Here is a 21087-nt window from a genome sequence, read left to right on the forward strand (position 1 = left end):
AGATAATTGATATACATTTATTTTGTAAAAAGTGTGTGCAAACTGTTTATTTTTTTTGTAGGTTGGTAAAGGAATTAGAAGTACACATTTCCAGAGACCAGCTAAATAGCTAGGTATCTGCTACGTGTTCTAAATCTATTAATCATTTATTTTTTTTATTTTATGAAACTTTAGTTATTCTTGATAAAAACTGCCACTTTACAGAATACCTTGAACCTTTTCTTCTCCCTGGAAAATTAAGCATCTCTCAATTTGACAGCATTGCTCTTTCCGCACTACAAATCCTAGATTGCTCCTCATTGAAAGTGCTTCCACTGGTGGATGGAAACTGTGAAGAGAATAATTCCCCACAGATTCTAAGTAAACAAGCAATTGGACATTGAAGTTGCAATTAACCTAGCTGTATTTACTAATTGTAAATTTTTTGTACATAATTGATGCTAATATTCCATAGACATTTATTTAAGCTTAACATACTATATTAAAACTTCCTTTCAAAAAGTTTTAATCTAATCTAACATGTCCTAAAATAGGATTGATTTGATTTTCATTGTTTAAGTGGATGCTCATACTGCTAAGTCATATTAGTTCTACTTTATATTTTAGAAATTTTAAGAGAAGACACCAGTCTATGTACAGTGGGATGCTCCTAGTTGGAAGAAAAATGCTTGGATAAATTAGACATGTATTAGGAACATCCAGAAGTATGGTATATGAAATGGATTTTAACATGAACAGGAAAGATTCAAGAATTGTCCATAAACTTTCTGTCATACTTCAATTTCTTTTCTTAATTCTGAGCTGGAAATAGTTAGGGATAAATGAACATTGTACTCAAGATCTGCCTTCTTACACCACTGAATGACGAAGGAATATTGGCACGAAGAAAATATAAAGCAACTTTTCATTTATACACACTTGACAGATGCATAACTCTCAACTGGAGATTCCTAAGCATATACATATGTACAAATATGCATGTATGTAATGACGTTGGAAATATTCTTGCCTTCAGAAATAGCTCTTCAAAAAGAATTAGGTTTCTTTTTCTGAAAAGTATTTCCTTTCCGAATGAAAATTGTACTGCCTAAAAGGACGAGGACAGGGTGATAACTGGTATTAGACACTGGATCTAGAGGGAAGCTTAATTTGCCTTATCTTTCTGTGAATTTAACTAAATAGAAAAGTTTTCTTATGTCATTTCTACTTATATTCTTGAATACATGATACCTAAGCCCTGGCCCTTTCTATAGTGATCTTTACCATATGCTAATTGTCTAAACTCCACAAGGAGCAAGATCTCACAGCACATTGGATGTAAGGACCATCCTGTTAGGATTTCTACCACTTCAGACAACAGGTTACTCTTCACAGCCTTATGTCTCAAACTTTAATGTGCATAGGAACAGCCTAGGGTCTTATGAAAATGCAGAATCTGTTCGAGTAGGTCTCAGGTGCTGTCTGAGATTCTGTATTTCTAACAAGCTTCCAGATAATGCTCAGGCAGCTGCTCTATGGCCTATACACTGTGTAGTAGTGTTTTAAACTAAGAACCGAGACTCAACGCACTTAAGGGCTTACACCCCTCCCTCCAATTCCCTGGAATCTTCTCAGCAGCAACTTTCAGAATACAGCTTGTAGGCTTAGTTCTCAGCCTCAGATGAGAACTGCCCAGATTAGAAGGAATTTAAGATGCTCTAACAGTTCAGGTAACTAATTCTAAAATCAACCTTTCTGCCATCTAGTTTAACTTTATGATCTCATCTCAGATTTTTAGTATGTTCCCAGTACACGCCCATTTTCAGAATACTGGATCTTAGACGCCTGTCTTGTTCTCTCCACTTTAATATCTAATTTCGTAACTGCTCTGCCTCAGAAGGTCTGAAGTCCTAAAATGAACAACAACTCATCAACATGCCTTGCATCTGGACTCATTTGATTACCTGTTGCCAGACCCTAAGTCACCTGCTGGAACTTGGCATGATACCTTTGGCAGGACAGCTCAAATACTGATTGCCCACTCAGACAAAATTGATGTAACACCTGTCACTGTATTTCATGGACTCCAACTCTTCCTGGACCCTTGCTACCGCTGCCTCCTGACACCAGCACAGCTACGCCTCCAGGTGTGTGGCCCTCCTAAGGGCATTTATCCCATCCAGTTTTGATCAGAATTCTACTAAAATCTATTTCTATTCTACAAGTCTAAGGATAGTTTAGGATCCATTCTCTTTTCACAACCCTTGATCTTATGTTGATAACTTTGTTCCAACAAAGAGATCATATTGTTCAGAGATTTTTCATTATTGTATTCCTGAGTACATTAATAAGTGGAATGCGGGGAGAACAACATGAAGAGATGTAATATGATTGATAAAAGGTCTAATAGTGCCTTTTAAATGAAAATCTTATTTGACAAGTTTTATCTTCCCTCGTCATTGACAAGGTACCATATCAAATTATATCCTTTTGTCTTTTCAGGATAGTGTGACATGATATTAAAAAAAAAAAACCTGTTTATCTCAAATGATTTGAGAACAGGCAAATACTAGATGTGCATCTTACTAATTATAAAAGATAATTAAGCACCCGGTAGACGTCTTTTGACAGTATTATTAGGTATGTTTCGGTGGTTGAGGATCTGGAGGTAAAGTTAGGTATATTTGATAGATCTTGTGGAATTTTCTTCCATGAACCAGCAAGTTTTGAACATCATCATAGATCAGTACTATCAGTTTTGTCAATTACATTTCAAAGGTGAGTTTCATAAATCAAAAATGGAGAAAGCGTCATCTTCTCAGCATAAAACTGTATAAGCATCTAAACAAAAAGTTTGAAAAGCAACAGGGACTGTGGATATAATCCACATTTTTTTCCTCAATGAATGTTAGGACGAAAACAGACAAACAGAGGCTAAGAAAAGGAAACTAACCTTTGTTGTATGTTTACTCCAGGCCAGCCTCTATGAAAGGCCCCAGATAGTTAGTTCTTAGAAGAATTCTTTATAGTAAATTATTATTATTCCCAGAGGATTAGACAGACTCAGAGAAGCCAAATAATTTGTTCAAGATTACATAGCTACCAGTTGATGGTGCGTGCATTCATACATGTCTTGGACCCATAAAAAGTCAAGCTTTCTATCTTCAACAGTTCCAGAGCATTGAGATTCCTTAACTTTAGAAACTTTTGTCTGGTAAGCTTTTGTTCTTATCTAATGTCCCAAGACACACAGTAGAGTATTACTTAGGCTTGTTATGGACATATGGTGTCAAGCAGGACTATTCCACAATGAATGCTGTGAGGAAAGAGTGTAATGTTGCACTCACACAATCTACAGGAAGATTGTGACATCCCATATTATTCTTTTGATGATGGAAAGGACATGATATGGTCAGAGGGAAGTGATTATTTATCCTTCTCCCATTTTTTTTCATTTCATATCTCTACCAAAATACAAATTAATTACTAAGAATTTTTAAACAAAATCCACATCTGCTTGTGAGAAATTTTAGTAACTTTAATTTTGTATTCCACTACCAAAAAAGACACTATTCTTCATGTAATGAAGAGACATTTGAGCTTTACAATTGGGACTCACATTTCCCTTCCTCTTCAGTAGGGAGGAAAACAGTAAAGATTTAGAATTATAAAGCTTCATTTTCTTTAAAACAAAAGTAATCAAAATAAATGGCATAATAAAAGTGTTATTAGAGGTGACAGGATGTATTGCAAATGCCAGCTGATACCTTTCCTCTAGGTTGAGCAATTGTCAACCCACTTAGGCTGAATGGTAAAGGGAGCTTTGTGGATAAAATATGCACAACAGGGGGCCGGCCCCATGGCTGAGTGTTTAAATTCATGCACTCCGCTTCAGCAACCCGGGGTTTCTCCAGTTTGGATCCTGGGCGCAGACATGGCACCACTCCTCAGGCCACACTGAGGTGGCATCCCACATGCCACAACCAGAAGGACCCACAAGTAAAATATAGAACTATGTACTGGGGGCATTTGGGGGGAAAAATAATTGGCAACAGTTGTCAGCTCAGGTGCCAATCTTTAAAAAAAAAATATGCATAACAAGATGGAAGGAGCCAAGGTTCTCTTCCAGGAGCTTAGGAGCACTTTGTTCTCGTACCTAAAATCACTCAGAATGCCACAGTCCTCAAGAGGTGGAGCCATCTCCTTTCTTTGTCAACAAAGGCTGCCATATTAAAGGTGGATGGACTTTAAGGACCATTCAATCAATTCTCCTTCACAGGATGTCTGAGAAGCTGTTTTGGAGGGTCTAACCCTTCTTCATGGCTTTGCAAAATTTCAGAAGAAAGAGAAAGTTCAATCAAATCACCTTTAGTTGACAACTGACAGAAGTTTATCTGTTTTCTCTCCTCATACAAACCCTTTCTCAAATAGCAAATGACACAGGAGAAAGCTTTTTCAGTATTTTCTTTTCAGGGCTACCAAATATAAACATTTGAACTGCTGTAACTAATCAAAAGTGAAAGAAAATATTTATTTTCTATTTTGTACTTTTGGAAAGCAAGTTTGAAAAACAGAGTAGTGTATACTAAGAAGAAGTCAAAAGCACAATACTATTAAGGAAGTATATTTACTTTCTCAGGGAGAGCTCGTCAAGCTGAAAATGAGATGGTATTTGATGAGAACGATACCACAAGTAAAAAAAGCCTTTCTCCTGAAAGGATTCCAAGTTCTTTGAAGACTTACTCACAGAAACTTATTCTTTATGAGTATTTATTAATTTACAACCTATTTTAAATATTTCAGTAAGTTAATCTGAAGCTCTTTTCACAATGATTAACTCTGTTCAAGCTCACTGTCAGAAATAAAAGAAAGATTTTTAAATTATTTTTATTTTTTGAGCATTAGGAAAAAATGTCCTCTACATGAAGGTAATCAAGTCCATTGCTCTTCGAGTTTTTGGGGGATAGACTCATCATCCACAAAGAAAACTCTCCTAGAACGAATGGAATTAGACCTCCTTTGAATTTTCACCCCAACTTTGAATGGTCACTAATTCCTTTCTTTGCTCTTTTGGTGTTTGCAAAGGGGTTCACTAAAGCCTGAATTGATATAATTATTGGCTCAGATTGTTAGAGACCTAGGCCAGATGGCTATGGGTTTTTAACGTCCTAGTTGGTTGTGGTGGTTTTTCTGGTTTGCCTGTAGGGTTTGGGGATCAGCAAGTTGAAAGGGCTACAAACGTGTAAAACAGTATTATTCATGGGGGCAGAATGTTCATCAGCGTGACCCAGTCCTAAATGCATTCATTATAGGCATTTCTATTCTGCACAATTTGCCACACAGTGCTGGTTTCTGGAGGGGGAGAAAAAGACAATGGCTTATAAAATGCTTTTGAACGCCTAAAAAGGAGGAGAGTTCATGCTGAGACGACTCTGCTTTCTTTTTTGGAAAGAACCTTCTTAGTGACTTTTGCCGAGCTCTGCTGAGAGTAAGCAAAGTGGAAAAATCAGAAAATTACTTTTTTTTATGTGTTTCTGGGGGGCAAAATAGAAAGTGGGAGAAAATAAATGGAAAAAAAGTGACAGGGAGATTATGTGAAACAGCAAATATGCAAGTGTATGAAGACAGCTGAGGAATAATGCAAGAGGTATGAAAAAAAAGCAGCGAGAATAGAGCCACGATGATAAACTTAAAAGGAATTGCAGAGCAGAAAGAACATCATAAATAATCATATTTTCAAATAAGAATACCATATCAGTTTCTGTGACCTGGATAGAGCACAAGCCTCCCACATTTCCTAGCATTTTGATGCACACAAAATGCAATTTTCAACTCAGGCATTTTATTCTTCAATGTAAACAAGCTGTGGGTTTTTAAAATACATATCTGAAAAGTGTTTTCATAAATAATACATATATTATAAAAAATTGACTTGTAAACTATCGCGTCCACGTACCCCCAGTATTCATTGTGAAGATTCACGGTGTATAGATAGTACCCTGTGGCAGAATCAGGCATGCTAAAGCATGAAATGTCTTTTACTCAAGGTAAATAAGATTTTTTGAAGTATAGGACAAAGAAATATCATTTTGCCCAAACTCAAGGCAAGGAGAGATGTAAGGTAGAACTATATTGTTAATTAGTTTCAAATCCTAAGGTGTTCCTTTAAATCTTGCTAATTAAGAGAAATCAAGACTGGAAAATAACCTTTTTCTTATCTTCAAAGAATAAAGATGAAAGAAAAACAAAAAAATGGAACCTTTTTACTTGTTCCTTTCTTTAAAACAGAGCCCCAGGAAAATCTGCTTGTGCTCCCAGAAGGAGAAAGACCCAAGTATTTACAGAGGGGGAGGGGAAGGAGGCGGCCTGAGAAGCATAATTAGAAGCAAGTTTTCAAATTTTATTAAATTCCTCCACCAACAAAATGCACTTAGAGGTATTTTAAGTTAAACCAGTACTTAAAGACTACGGAAAGCAAGGCGATTACATGTTTGTGGAAGAAGAAAGGGCAATTAGGAAAACCAGAACAATTTAAAATGCCGTATAAATAAAGGCGACCAGAAGTTGATTTAAAGTTTTTCTTCTGTAATTTGTCTCCCCTTTGTCGTGGCACGCTCAGAGAAAGTGAATGCAGTAGATGAGAGGGAGGAGGGGGAGTGGGGAGGAGGAAGGGAGGAGCAGTCAAGGAGCTGCTCCCATCCTCCTTCCCCAGCCCCCACCATCCCTGCTCCCTCCTCTCCTCAAACCCCCGGCCCCCGCCTTCCTCCTCTCAGTCTCTCTCCCTCTCCCACCCTCCTTTCTCGTCCGCCCTGGCTTTGGGGACTCCATCAGCTTTTGATTTGGAAGTACGCTGATTGGCTGGAAGCGATTCAACACACGCCGGGCAAGAGAGCTTTGTCTGAGTTGAAGTGAAGTTGTACAGATTTTAGACTGGAGTCAGCAATCACGGGTGTTTAGTCTGCAGCCGAGCAGAGAAAGGGAGAAAGAATCGCTCCGGAAAGAGCCACTGCAGACTCCGCCGGCACCCTACAATAGATGGATTCCTACGACACAAGGGGGAAAACGCGGAGGTGACACGTCTGCCTGCAAAGAGGACAAACAGCCAAACAAATGCAAGGATCGGACTCCATGCCGGTAATATCTGGAAGTCGTGACACGGTGGGTGTGTATAAAACAAAAGTTTGCGAGCTGTTAATTGCTGTGCTGTGTTATTAAGAGACGCTTTCAAGTTTCAAGTACCAAATGTCGCTTAGCTTTAAGTTGCCAAAGGAAGTTGAGTGAATTGCTTGGTTGTTTTAACTTGCTCTGTGAGAGGAATCAAGTAGACTGACCGGTGTACCAAATGAATGCTAAAATGCACTTTAGATTCGTTTTTGCAATCCTGATGGTATCTTTCAACGCCGAGGTACTGAGCAAGAATTTGAAATACAGGATTTATGAGGAGCAGAGGGTTGGATCAGTAATTGCAAGACTATCTGAGGATGTGGCTGATGTTTTAGTTAAGCTACCGAATCCTTCCACTGTTCGTTTTCGAGCCATGCAAAGGGGAAATTCTCCTCTACTTGTAGTAAATGAGGATAATGGGGAAATCAGCATAGGGGCTAAAATTGACCGTGAACAACTATGCCAGAAAAACTTGAACTGTTCCATTGAGTTTGATGTGATCACTCTGCCCACTGAGCATCTGCAGCTTTTCCATATTGAAGTCGAAGTGCTGGATATTAATGACAATTCTCCCCAGTTTTCAAGATCTCTCATACCTATTGAGATATCAGAGAGCGCAGCCGTGGGGACTCGTATCCCCCTGGACAGTGCATTTGATCCAGATGTTGGGGAAAATTCCCTCCACACATATTCTCTCTCTGCCAATGATTTTTTTAATATTGAGGTTCGGACCAGGACTGATGGAGCCAAGTATGCAGAACTCATAGTGGTGAGAGAGCTGGATCGGGAGCTGAAGTCGAGCTATGAGCTTCAGCTTACTGCCTCAGACATGGGGGTGCCTCAGAGGTCTGGCTCATCCATTCTGAAAATCAGCATTTCAGACTCCAATGACAACAGCCCTGCTTTTGAGCATCAGTCTTATATAATACAACTCTTAGAAAACTCCCCGGTTGGCACTTTGCTCCTAGATCTGAATGCCACTGATCCAGATGAGGGCGCTAATGGGAAAATTGTATATTCCTTCAGCAGTCATGTGTCTCCTAAAATTATAGAGACTTTTAAAATTGATTCAGAGAGAGGACATTTGACTCTTTTCAAGCAAGTGGATTATGAAATCACCAAATCCTATGAGATTGACGTTCAGGCTCAAGATCTGGGTCCGAATTCAATCCCAGCTCATTGCAAGATTATAATTAAGGTTGTAGATGTTAATGACAATAAACCGGAAATAAACATAAACCTCATGTCCCCTGGAAAAGAAGAAATATCTTACATCTTTGAAGGGGATCCTATTGACACATTTGTTGCTTTAGTCAGGGTTCAGGACAAAGATTCTGGGCTGAATGGAGAAATCGTTTGTAAGCTTCATGGACATGGTCACTTTAAACTTCAAAAGACTTATGAAAACAATTATTTAATCTTGACAAATGCCACACTGGATAGAGAAAAGAGGTCTGAATACAGCTTGACTGTAATCGCTGAGGACAAGGGGACACCCAGTCTCTCTACAGTAAAACATTTTACTGTTCAAATCAATGATATAAATGACAATCCACCCCACTTCCAGAGAAGTCGATATGAATTTGCAATCTCGGAGAATAACTCGCCTGGGGCGTATATCACAACTGTTACAGCCACAGATCCTGATCTTGGGGAAAATGGACAAGTTACATATACCATTTTGGAGAGTTTTATCCTAGGAAGTTCCATAACTACATATGTAACTATTGACCCATCTAATGGAGCCATTTATGCCCTCAGAATCTTTGATCATGAAGAAGTGAGTCAGATCACTTTTGTGGTCGAAGCCAGAGATGGAGGAAGTCCGAAGCAACTTGTAAGCAATACTACAGTTGTGCTTACCATCATTGATGAAAATGATAATGTCCCTGTGGTTATAGGGCCTACACTGCGCAATAATACTGCAGAAATCTCCATCCCCAAAGGGGCTGACAGTGGCTTTCACGTCACAAGAATAAGGGCAATTGACAGAGACTCTGGTGCAAATGCTGAACTCAGCTGCTCCATCGTAGCAGGTAATGAGGAGAATATCTTTGTAATTGATCCCCGGTCATGTGACATCCATACCAATGTGAGCATGGAATCTGTTCCCTACACAGAATGGGAGCTCTCAGTTATCATCCAGGACAAAGGCAATCCTCAGCTGCATACCAAAGTCCTTCTGAAGTGCATGATCCTTGAATATGCAGAGTCAGTGACAAGTACAGCAATGACCTCAGTAAGCCAGGCATCTTTGGATGTCTCCATGATTATAATTATTTCCTTAGGAGCAATTTGTGCAGTGTTGTTGGTTATTATGGTGCTGTTCGCAACGAGGTGTAACCGAGAAAAGAAAGATACTAGATCCTACAACTGCAGGGTAGCAGAATCCACTTACCAGCACCACCCCAAAAGACCATCCAGGCAGATTCACAAAGGGGACATTACATTGGTGCCTACCATAAACGGCACTCTGCCCATCAGATCTCATCACAGATCGTCTCCATCTTCATCTCCTACCTTAGAAAGAGGACAAATGGGCAGCCGGCAGAGTCACAACAGTCACCAGTCTCTCAACAGTTTGGTGACAATCTCATCGAACCACGTGCCAGAGAATTTCTCCTTAGAACTCACCCATGCCACTCCTGCTGTTGAGGTAAGATCACACACAGCACCAGTTCACTGACAAAGTCAGCTGTTAGTGTTCAGAAGTTGTGCCTGTGTTTTGTTAGTTCTTAAACGTTTCCATTAAGAAGTAGCAACGTGAAGAATATGCAAATTAAATAGGATACAAGTTACATGTGTATATGTAGCAAGTATACACACTTTAGCATACTGTTTAAAGTTTTTCTTAAAGCATTTACTTGCGTGTACTCTGTATAATATTGAAAAGTAGATGTGCAGCTTGCAAAGGACTATCTAGTTAGAATCCCCTTACTTTCCGGAATAAGCTACTAGAAGCCAAAAGTAAAGGGGCTTGCTTTAGGCTCAGAGTTGTGGTCTGTACTGAAAAATCAAACACTGAGGCCTCCAGAATAGCATCTCAATGCATATTATATTTGTGCAACTTTTGAAAATTTTCTGACATTATTTTAACCTCCTGTCTTAGAGTGTTGTATTTTACAGCATTTTCCATGCATTTTTTAACTGATCACTTTAATCTGAGCTATAAAAACAAAAGAAAATCAATCTGTTATTTATAAAGGAGTCCTCTTTCAAAAAAAAAAAAATGTCAGTTGTATTAGATCACTCAAATCTCCCTGGGATATATTCAGTTATATTTGGTGACTGGCTGCCTAATTTGCCACAGTCCAGCATATGTAAATCTCTAAAACAGAGAAAATATGTTCAACTTATTGGGATGAAATAGTGAGTAACTGTTGTTCCTTGCTTAAAGTGTGTGAGTATTTTGGAGTTTTGTTTCCAGGAATCAGGTCTGTCTATTTGGTTTCCAGCAGGTCTCCCAGCTTCTTTCAATGCTTCACCAGGGACAATATCAGCCAAGGCCAAGTTTTCGAGGAAACAAATATTCCAGGAGCTATAGGTATGAGTTATCCTTATGTTACCTATTAAGTCTCAATAGCATGAATGCTGAAGAGTAAAAACAATACTTTGCCTGATTTATCTTTCTAGATATGCTCTTCAAGACATGGACAAATTTAGCTTGAAGGACAGTGGCCGTGGTGACAGTGAAGCAGGAGACAGTGATTATGATTTGGGGCGAGATTCTCCAATAGACAGGCTGCTGGGTGAAGGATTCAGCGACCTGTTTCTTACAGATGGAAGAATTCCAGCAGGTAAGAGGGTAGTGGTAGACAAATCCTTATTTTCAGATCTACTAAGCCAGTAAAGTGAAAGATTTCTCCCATGCTTATATTCTTCTCATCCTTTGCACTGAAGTGTCTGTGATCTGCACACTATTAGCAATGAACAGAAACTGAAACATTTTTAAATTATTTTCTTAAAATTCATATTAAGCAGTTGATAGAGAAGGAGTAAGCTTAAAAGAACAAGAAGGAAGGAGTGGGGACAGGAGAATAAAAAACCTCACCACTTTTCTTTCGACCCCATCCAGTACTGCCATAGAACACTCTTGAGCAACTCTATAAAATGACTGGGTGGTTGTTTTTCTTCAGACAGCCTGTTTTGGTGCCTAGTGGTGAACTAGACTATAATTTGGAGGACACATTTCCTGTGATGGGAACCAACTCACAGAATCAGAGGTTAAAATACACTAGGAAATGGTACAATTTAATCACTAAAAATAGGAGAAAGAATGCATCTTTGTAGGTGGTAAGCATAGAATTTTTGTGCCACCTTTCATTTTATGTCTGCACTGTAATGGAAGAGGAACAGGGGTCCAAGAGCGGATTTTATAAGGACACAGCTAGATGGAGGAGATGCTAGTAAACTGTGGGCCACGTTTTCCTTAGAGTCTCTTTAATTGTGCAGTCGAAACTCTCTGAACCAACTGGTAAATACTGACTGCATCATTGTAGCAACCCCGTTACTAAAGCCTGTAATATTAAATCAACTCTCAGGAGCACAGAAATGTTCCTTCGGCTACCTATGTTTCTAAATTCCACTGAATGTTGATCAAAGGACTGTGATTCAATAAATAAAAGCAGAACAAAACTATATGACCCATCTGAGTCCCACCGAACATCTATTTTCTAAATACAGATAAGTAAGAGAGTTTAAGAAGTAGACATGAGGGAGCTTCAGAGAGCCACAGAAATTCAGGAGAAATCAGGAAATAGAAACTCCAGCCCTTGTCAGTTCAGCTGTGGTGGTGGCAGCAGCTACAGCAGTGGGAGTGCCAGCTGGGGCAGTCCCAGGAATAGCCCCCGACCCCGTCCCAGTGTTCACTCCGGGCCCCTGAGGAGTTCTGTACCACGTTACTTCCCCAGGACTTTGAGGTTGGGATTAGTAATGGTGGTGGTAGTAACAGTAGTGTTCATATTGTTTTAGATTTGAAAACTGAAGCTTATAAAAGTTGAAAAATGTGTCCAAAATCAGGCATTTTGTACATGATAGAGGTGAGATCTGAACCAATTCTCATACTCTTAAGTACTAATCTATTTAGAGTAATATAATGTAACAGGTTCTGGGTTTTTTTTTAAATAAGTTGAGTGACGTATTTGTTCTCACATTCTAAAGTCTTATTACCCTCCATGACACTATTAAAAGCTGTCTACTTAATGGCATCATTACAGTATGCATTTCTGGAAAGGACTTCTAGTGGCCCGAAGGCCTACGAGCAATGGCCATGACAGTCAGTGTTTACACAGTCATCCAAGGTGTCTTGGTTTTTTAAATTCATAGACTACTTAGATCAATTTAAGGAGAAATCTCTGAAAATCTAATGGAATATATGCGGCCTCAGACAACTTGCTCAAGGACAGTTTTATTATTGTTATCCATGAAATGAAGGAGCTGGCTGACTTTCTATGATTCTGTTTTACTGACGGAACTCTAATTTTGAATATCGATCCCTAATTTAGAATAATGTGATTTCCCAAATCACATTATTTCCTAAAACAGGAAAGTAACATAATGGTATAATATCAATATTGTATTATGTAAGTGATTTTAAAAATTGTATGAAGTCTATTCATTGAAATTTTAATTTATCAGCATAGTTAAAAGCAGATAACTGCCCCTACTTAGATAACCTTGCCATTCATGGGCCTAAATGATGCCTAAAATCCTTTTTAATGCAAAAATCGTATAATTCTAATAGCCAGTCATGGTCTTTGTTTTTTCAAAAGGGCAAGGCTCCTCTTCTACTTTTTCTTGTATTTTCAAAGTTACCACTACCAGATATATTCATGGCAGGAGAGTTATCTAAGGCTTGAATTTAAAAAATAAAATAAAAATAAATGTTAAAGAATAAAGACATTGGGGAAACAGTAAGTCGATATTGATAAACTCTAGATCATAGTGAGTCTTGTTTAGTGAGTGAGTTTAGACTCCTTCCAAGTTACATTTCTTTTCAAAGTTAGAGGCCCACTTTTATATTATCTTTAATAACACCACTTATGTATAGACAATCTTTTAAAAAACAGTTTCATGTTCACACAACCATACTGAATCTGAGTGGTGGGAGAGCTATTTTGCTGGTGCCTGGCATTGCATTACAACAGATTGTATTGCAGTAGATGCCTCTCTGCCTTACTAGCTACCTGCCTCCATGGGGGATGTGGTAGAAACTATTCTGGAAACAGAGAGCACCAGGAAATCACCAATGATCCATAAAATATTTTATGCTTTTTTCACGTTTGGCTAGTATAGGTAGAAATGTGCCTACTCAGTACCTATACAGAGATAACTGTCCCTTAATTATGACCATCATTCTGCTAATATTTCACCCATATTCTGGTTTATTATTCATGCTGGCAGCTTCTGTGGCACATTAGAGTGTAAAACTTGTGCTTTGTAAACTTAGATTCCCAGGAAATATCCCAAGTACAAAAAAATGTGAGTCCACATCTGAATACCATTAACAGAAATCAGAGCAGTTTTCTAAAGCATGAATATTTTTAGAACTTAAGTGTCTTATTCAAACTGTTTTTCTGCATTAGACTGTGATCAAATATAGATTATGTTATGTCGCACTGCCTGCCAACAGGGTCATTTCTGGTCGTTCCTTCTATTTATTCCCACAGAAATATCCAGTATTCTGAGCAGTTAAATCAGAATGCATTTTTGTCTGTTGGCTCATGTTTGTCAACATACTTTCTTCCTTACTCATTCAACTTTAAACTACAGTACTACAAATTTTCCTGCAAATCTCTGTTTTCCCAGTGTATTAGCTGCACCAGGATGTTTTTGTGATAGTCCATCTTGACTGAGCTCATTCCACTTTTCATCAGTCTGGCATCTGTGATTACTTAACTTAAGCATTCCTCTTTAATTCCATTTTCTCTCCATTCTCATGGCTGGTCTCCTACTTCTGGCCTTTCTTCCATGGCTGGTTGACCACACCAGCATACGAGCTGATATTCACTCTCTGGTCGTTCTTTTCTTTGTGCAGCTTGAACAATTTTCTCAGAACATTTTAATTCACATTTTTTGGTTCAAAATCAATAATTGACTTTTGTTGCCCAGCAACACCTAATTCAACTATTTATCTTGGCATGCCAAAGACAGTGAAATCCACTGCTAGTTTATTAACTTTCAGTTTGGGCTTTTTTCTGTCTTTTGCAATAGGCAGGGTCGTCTCTTCATTTAACACCCCAATCCTTTGCCCATGACGTCCTTCTACATGAAAAACTGGCTTCTCTTCACTTTGTCTGTCCAAATCCTGTTTAACCTGTCAGAGTTTGTTTCATGCTGCTCTTTCTTTAACTACTTCGGCCTCCTCCTCTACTCTTTCTTCTTTTCTCGACATGCCCTCAGCATCATATAGTTTGACACTTTGGGCATGTGGCACACATGACTCAGAACTAGACTGAAACCGTCTGAGGGCAGGGAGCTATCATAGTGTTTCACATATAGAAGGCTCTTAATAGGTAAGTGATTGATCACCCAGTGACCAATGGCTTGATGGAAGTTAGACAGACATTTTTCTTCACATATTTGATGCTTGCTTCCTGCCCTACCCATGAGGCATAGTACAGTGATGAAATCGATAGTCACGTAGTGGGAAAGAAGAGTTCTCAGCTTGTAGTCGGAAAGGAGTCTTCCCCTCCGCAGAGGAACTATACCACCTGGCGGAGCTTTGAAGGAGTGACAGAAAGATTAGCCACTTGCACCACTTGCCAGCAAGTCCAGATTCCTTGGCTATGGGATGGAACATCTGTGATGCTGAATTACATACTCTGAGAATGTTTTCACACAGTTGAGTCTCCAGGGAAAAGGTTGACAATATTAGTGAAACTGAGAAATGCCCTCCTCTGCACCACTGCTCTTTCATCTCTATTATTTTTGCCACCCTTCTCTCCATTAGCCTTTCTTTAATTTTTCATATTTTCAGAATTTTAAAATTTTATGTTAATTTGTTATTTTATAAGTAAAGCCCCATTTGTTTATTGTGAACTTGTAAAATAGCATTCCCTATTTAAAAAATCCCCATGACTAAAATTATTTTTGAACATGACCTGTCATTTTAATCATCCAGATTGTATTGTTGATTACTTTCAGTGTATTCAATTCTCTAGAAGGTTGATCATGCTCAGGAGCCGTAGGAGCCAATGTAATTTTCCTTTTATTCCCTCTTGCCATTAAACATTAAAACAAGACAGAGCCAATCAAACAATCAAGTCCTTCCCACAGAATTAAAGGCCAGAAAACAAATGAAGAGGTGGCATCAGGTCTGCTCCCCTTCCTTCCAACAGGATGTGAGTAAGACAATATAGGCAGGTCTCCTTTCCATTTTCAGAGACTCCGGGAATTAGGGAAACAATGCTTTACCACTTTGATAGTTATTTCACTGCCGAGAAAACCTCATTGCTATTAAGCTATTCCAGTTACTTTCAACTCTTTTTGGTTTTGTCCACATTAAATGATGATCAAAAATTGGTAAATATTTCCAAAGAGTAGTAATGCATGAAGTCAGCATCTCTAACCACGCTTTTATTCTTTAGTCATCCTTCCTTATTTAAATTTAACTTTTCTTCATAGTAAAATTACACAATGATTCTTGATATTCGCCCTCTTTCTTTTACCCCACAGTGATTCTCACAGAATCGATATTCACACACTCTCTGCATTTTTCCCTACTTTGTATTTTTAGCTTTCCTAGCAATCAGACTTTTTTTTCCACTCACAATTCTTGCTCTGTTTTTGTTTCTCGGCTTATCCCATTCTCTATTAAGAATTGAGGTTCAGGGACCAGCCCAGTGGCGTAGTAGTTGAGTTCACACACTCTGCTTCAGGGGCCCAGGGTTTACAGGTTCGGGTCCTGGGCATGGACCCACACACCACTCATCAAGCCATGCTGTGGCAGCATCCCACATATAAAATAGAGGAAGACTGGCACAGATGTTAGCTCAGGGACAATCTTCCTGATCAGGAAAAAAAAAAAAAAAGAGAGAATTTAGGTCCAGAATTGATGAGGTATTATCTCAAAGGTTCAAGCGATGAAGACCAGTGATTTCCCCACCTAACCAAGTCCTTGCCTTCTCCTTTTTTGAAAGGTAACATTTGCTCCTTACTTTTCTTTTTTTTTTTGTACATCAATCTTTTTTAAAAGTACTTTTGTTGTATAAGAACACTTAACATGAGATCTACCTGCTTAACAAATTTTTAACTGTATAATACAGTATTCTTAACTATGGAAACAATGTTGTACAACAGATCTCTAGAACTTATTCATCTTGCTTAACTGAAACTTTATGCCTGTTGGTTAACAATTCCCCATCACCCTATCCAACCAACAGTTGGTAACCACCATTCCACTCGTGGATTCTACGAATTTGACCATTTTAGATACCCCATATATGTGGAATCATGCAGTATTTGTCCTTCTGCGACTAGCTTATTTTGCTAAGCATAATGTCCTCAAGGTTCATCCATGGTGTCACGTATTTCAGAGTTTCCTTCTTTTGTTAAGGCTGAATAATATTTCATTGTAGGCATATAGCACATTTTCTTCATTCATCTGTCAGTGGACATTTAAGTTTGTTTTCACATCTTGGCTATGGTGAATAGTGCTGAGGTGAACAGGTGAGTGCTAATATCTTTTTGAGATCCTGATTTCAATTCTTTTGGATAAATACCTAGAAGTGGAATTGCTGGGTAATACAGTAGTCTTATTTTTAATTTATTGAGGAACCTCTGTATTGTTTTCCATAGCGGCTACACCATTTTGCATTCCCATTTGTACCACGGTTCCAGTTTCTCTACATCCTCAACAACACTTGTTATTTTTGTTTTTTATAACAGTCCTGACAGATTTGAGGTAATATTTCATTGTGGTTTTGATTTAAATTTTCCTGATGATTAGAAAATATGTAGTGAATGTCTATTCTATACAGACACTTCACTCAGGGCTGGAGATTCAGCAGTCAACACAATAGACACTTACGTCCACTGACAAGAGATTTGGCATTGCTCAAGAGTCATCCTTTCTAACAATAATTTGAGAGGAAGAGAAATCTTTCATAAGTAGCCAGATCTACAGAATTAGCTCTGAATCTATAGGTATGCTGATGTCAATCCAGTTTTCATTCACATCTAAGATAATTACTTTGCATTTTCTGCATTCTGTCATTTGCTCTAAAATGAAATCATAATATTGAAGAGACTTAATTGTCGTTGAAAGAGACAGATGATTTGTGGACTATCTTTTACATCTTTGCATTTCCTAATTGGTATGTAGTTTAGTCATTGTGTTTGCCAAACTTAGAGATTTTGCTCCCCTCTTTCTTTTTCTGCTTTTCTCGTATCATATTATTTCCTCTGAGTGTGGCAACTCACATTCCAATATGGCATCGTGATATCTGGAAGAACTAGCCAATGGGTATTTCATGCTTTTCATCTATTGATGATTTTTCCATTCATTTGAATTTCAAGCCTTTAAAAGAAGGCTTCTTAACTGGGTAACTACTGATGCCTGGTAGTTGAGAATACTTTACACTGCTATTGTAAATAACAAGTCAGTAAATAATCAAGAATACCTTTAAGAGAGATTAATAAGTATAATGAGCTTCAAGCTTATTATATCCTCAGCGCCTCTATTAAAAGTAAAGTAGGTCGGGTAGACCTCAATATCTAGAAAGTTACTCAAAGGTATTACTCCAGGATTATCTCATGGCATTCTAAAATTATATATTTCACCTTACAGCTTTTTTTTTTTTTTTAGAATTTATGTTTAGCAAATATTTCATCACCCACACCTTAGCTCCTTTCCACCATTCTCATGTATAAGTTATCAATCCATTTTCTCTGTACTTGAGTAGCAGAAATGATATTCCTGAGAAGTACGAGTCATAATCCTCCTTTACTTATTTGATAAGAAAAAAAAATACATGAACAGACATGACTTATAGAGGGCCATACAACCGGCATTCAAATTAAAATCTTAATTGTAGTCCATGTAGTGAGTAAAATAGCTGGTTAGTATCATAGTAGTTTAAAGTTGTCTCATTCTATTTTTTAAAAAATACAAGCACAATTTTTCTATCATTTTGAGTCATGCTAAGTATAATAATGAATCCCCACTGTTTTCCTTGAGTGCAGCTATGAGGCTCTGCACGGAGGAGTGCAGAGTCCTGGGACACTCTGACCAGTGCTGGATGCCGCCGCTGCCCTCACCATCCTCTGACTATAGGAGTAACATGTTCATTCCGGGGGAAGAATTCCCAGCACAGCCCCAGCAGCAGCATCCACATCAGAGTCTTGAAGATGACGCCCAGCCTGCAGACTCTGGTGAGAAGAAGAAGAGTTTCTCCACTTTTGGGAAGGACTCCCCAAACGATGAGGACTCTGGAGATAACAGCACATCTTCTCTGCTTTCGGAAATGAGCAGCGTGTTCCAGCGCCTCTTACCCCCTTCCCTGGACACCTATTCTGAGTGCAGTGAGATGGATCGGTCCAACTCTCTGGAACGCCGGAAGGGACCTTTGCCAGCCAAGACTGTGGGTTACCCACAAGGGGTGGCGGCCTGGGCAGCCAGTACACATTTTCAAAATCCCACCACCAACTCTGGGCCCCCACTTGGAACTCATTCCAGTGTGCAACCTTCTTCAAAATGGCTGCCGGCCATGGAGGAGATCCCTGAAAATTATGAAGAAGATGATTTTGACAATGTGCTCAACCACCTCAACGACGGGAAACATGAACTCATGGATGCCAGTGAGCTAGTGGCTGAGATTAACAAACTGCTCCAGGATGTCCGCCAGAGCTAGGAGAGTTTAGCAAAGCATTTTTGTTTCCATATATATGGAAATAGGGGACAGAGAGAACCCTGAAAGAACTGGCATTGCCAAATAGTTACATTTATCATAAATGTGTGTGTGTATATTGAATATTAAATACTGTATTTTCGTATGTACACAATGCAAGTGTGATTATTTTAATCTGTATTTTAAAAATACATTTGTACCTTATATTTATGTGTAATTTAACAGACAAATTTTATTTTTTTACTCCCATGACAAACATATCTTTCCTAATCATGTAGAAACTAGCCACTGTTCAAATCCGATATGCTATTCAACCACGAAGTATAAGAGCACTGCTTAGATTAGTTATGTTGGGAAAGAAATTGTTATGCTGTAGAAAGAACCCCACTAAAGCATTATATAATTCTTAGTTCCATTAAGTGATGCAACTTCTTTTTCAATACTTTTTAAAAATTCCGCATCAATGAAAATGTTAAACTATTTTATTATTACTATTTTTATTATTTTTACTGTTTTCTGCTAGTTCTGCTAGTTCTACTCAACAGCAAAATTGAAATATGAGGTGAAATTTTGTTTCAGGACTGAGAAGTATCTTTCACAGACAATGATGAAAATAGTACGAGAGTGAATGTTTCCTAACTCCTAGGCCCCCACTATTGCAAGGCTTCACTCTGGCGTATTCTTGAGAATATTTCTCCTAAAGTGTTATTGTCTATTTATAATCAAGGTAAACAATAAATTTCATTCCAACCTTGTAACAGGAGACATGCTCCAAGGAAATGGAATCTGTCCCTTAAATGGATGGCAGTATGCATTCTAACAGCGTCAAGTATTAATGGGCAAAGACAGTTTTGTCAGTGTCCGTCCTAGGGTAGTAAATATCATTGATTTATTCTGAAACTGTTTTATTGGAATTTTCCCCTCTCCTCTCACAATACTTGAACATTTTTATCTTTTGCAATGTTTTTGCTATAACTATTCACTTTTAGCTTTTGTCTCCAGTGCATGATTTTATATTTTTGCTTTTATTTTTAGTGTAAGAACATTTATAAAATTACACTTTTGTTATTGCAATTCTGTTTTATTTGTGTGATAAATGAGACATTCTTTATTTATTGTGCTGTTATTTCTCTGTGTGGAATGCCTTGGTAAGGGAGATCGTGATTATGACCGTTCTCATTTATGACGAAGCTTCAATTAATGTTATTTCTATGAATACACTATCTTGATTGTACTCTCAGAAAATTTTACTGTCAATGAAAATAAAAGGAAAATTAAAGTAAAGCTAGAGAACTGTCCATAAATCAGAGACCTTTTCCTACATATATGTTCGAAAGCTTTGCTTGAAGCCTGCCCTTCATGAGAGGATAATGCGTCTTTGGCTTTGGAATAAGAAGGAACATTCAGCTGGCTTGGCAAACAAGAAAAACACAATGGAAAAGGAATGAATTTGAGACGTGTAGTGGGAATGAAAGTAGTCTACCTTATTCCCAGTAGATTATAGAATTAAATGTATTTGAGGTGTAAAGAAAAAAGAATAATCAAATAACTACTTAAACATTTTTCAAATTAAAAGAAAAAAGTCTTCATAACATTTTGTATTAAGTTGTGTCAAGAAAAATGTCCCCTTATAATGTTTCCAAGAGGTGAAAATATTATTCTCCTTGGTTTACTAGTGGGGAATTGAAATACTAGGAAAGTTAAATAACCTAAAAGTGGCTAAACTCAGATATTTTAATTCTCAAATGAGTACCACATCAAATAGATGTTATGTCTTTCAAAAGGCACATATTCCTTTATAGGAGGGACTATAATTACATTGAAATTTCAGTTTATTTTTCAGTAGATTGCACACACAAATGCTAACCACATTTAAAAGCATTTTGCTTTTCAAATTCACTTCCTTTCAATACATATTATCATTAAGAAAAAGACTTTCATAACTCCACTGCTCTTAATTTAAAACACTAACAGTAATTTAGGAAGCAAAGCAGGAAATCAATGTTTGAATAATGTGAAATAAATAAAATGCAGTATTATATTAAACACAAAACATTTGTATATTGTTCGTATTGTATGTTGCAAGCATTCCGTG

The 21087-nt window shown here is 37.9% G+C and overlaps 1 protein-coding gene across 4 annotated transcripts; it reads left to right on the top strand.

Annotated features, from left to right (window-relative positions):
• Nucleotides 1-6575: 6575 nt before the first annotated feature.
• Nucleotides 6576-20276, top strand: PCDH18 (protocadherin 18). 4 transcript variants are annotated; one of them, XM_005607847.4, is made up of 4 exons: nt 6576-9799; nt 10599-10687; nt 10777-10940; nt 18328-20276. In XM_005607847.4, the coding sequence occupies exons 1-4, from the start codon at nt 7322-7324 to the stop codon at nt 18993-18995; spliced, it is 3399 nt and encodes a 1132-aa protein (XP_005607904.2). In that variant the 5' UTR covers nt 6576-7321; the 3' UTR covers nt 18996-20276. The 4 variants fall into 4 exon arrangements, with proteins under 4 accessions (XP_005607904.2, XP_003364564.2, XP_005607905.2 ...); XM_003364516.5 differs by having other exon boundaries at nt 6663-9799; nt 10602-10687; XM_005607848.4 differs by having other exon boundaries at nt 6751-9799; nt 18323-20276.
• The last annotated feature ends 811 nt before the right edge of the window (nt 20277-21087 follow it).

This window comes from Equus caballus, chromosome 2 (assembly GCF_041296265.1).
Source record: "Equus caballus isolate H_3958 breed thoroughbred chromosome 2, TB-T2T, whole genome shotgun sequence".
Taxonomy (NCBI): Eukaryota; Metazoa; Chordata; class Mammalia; order Perissodactyla; family Equidae; genus Equus; species Equus caballus.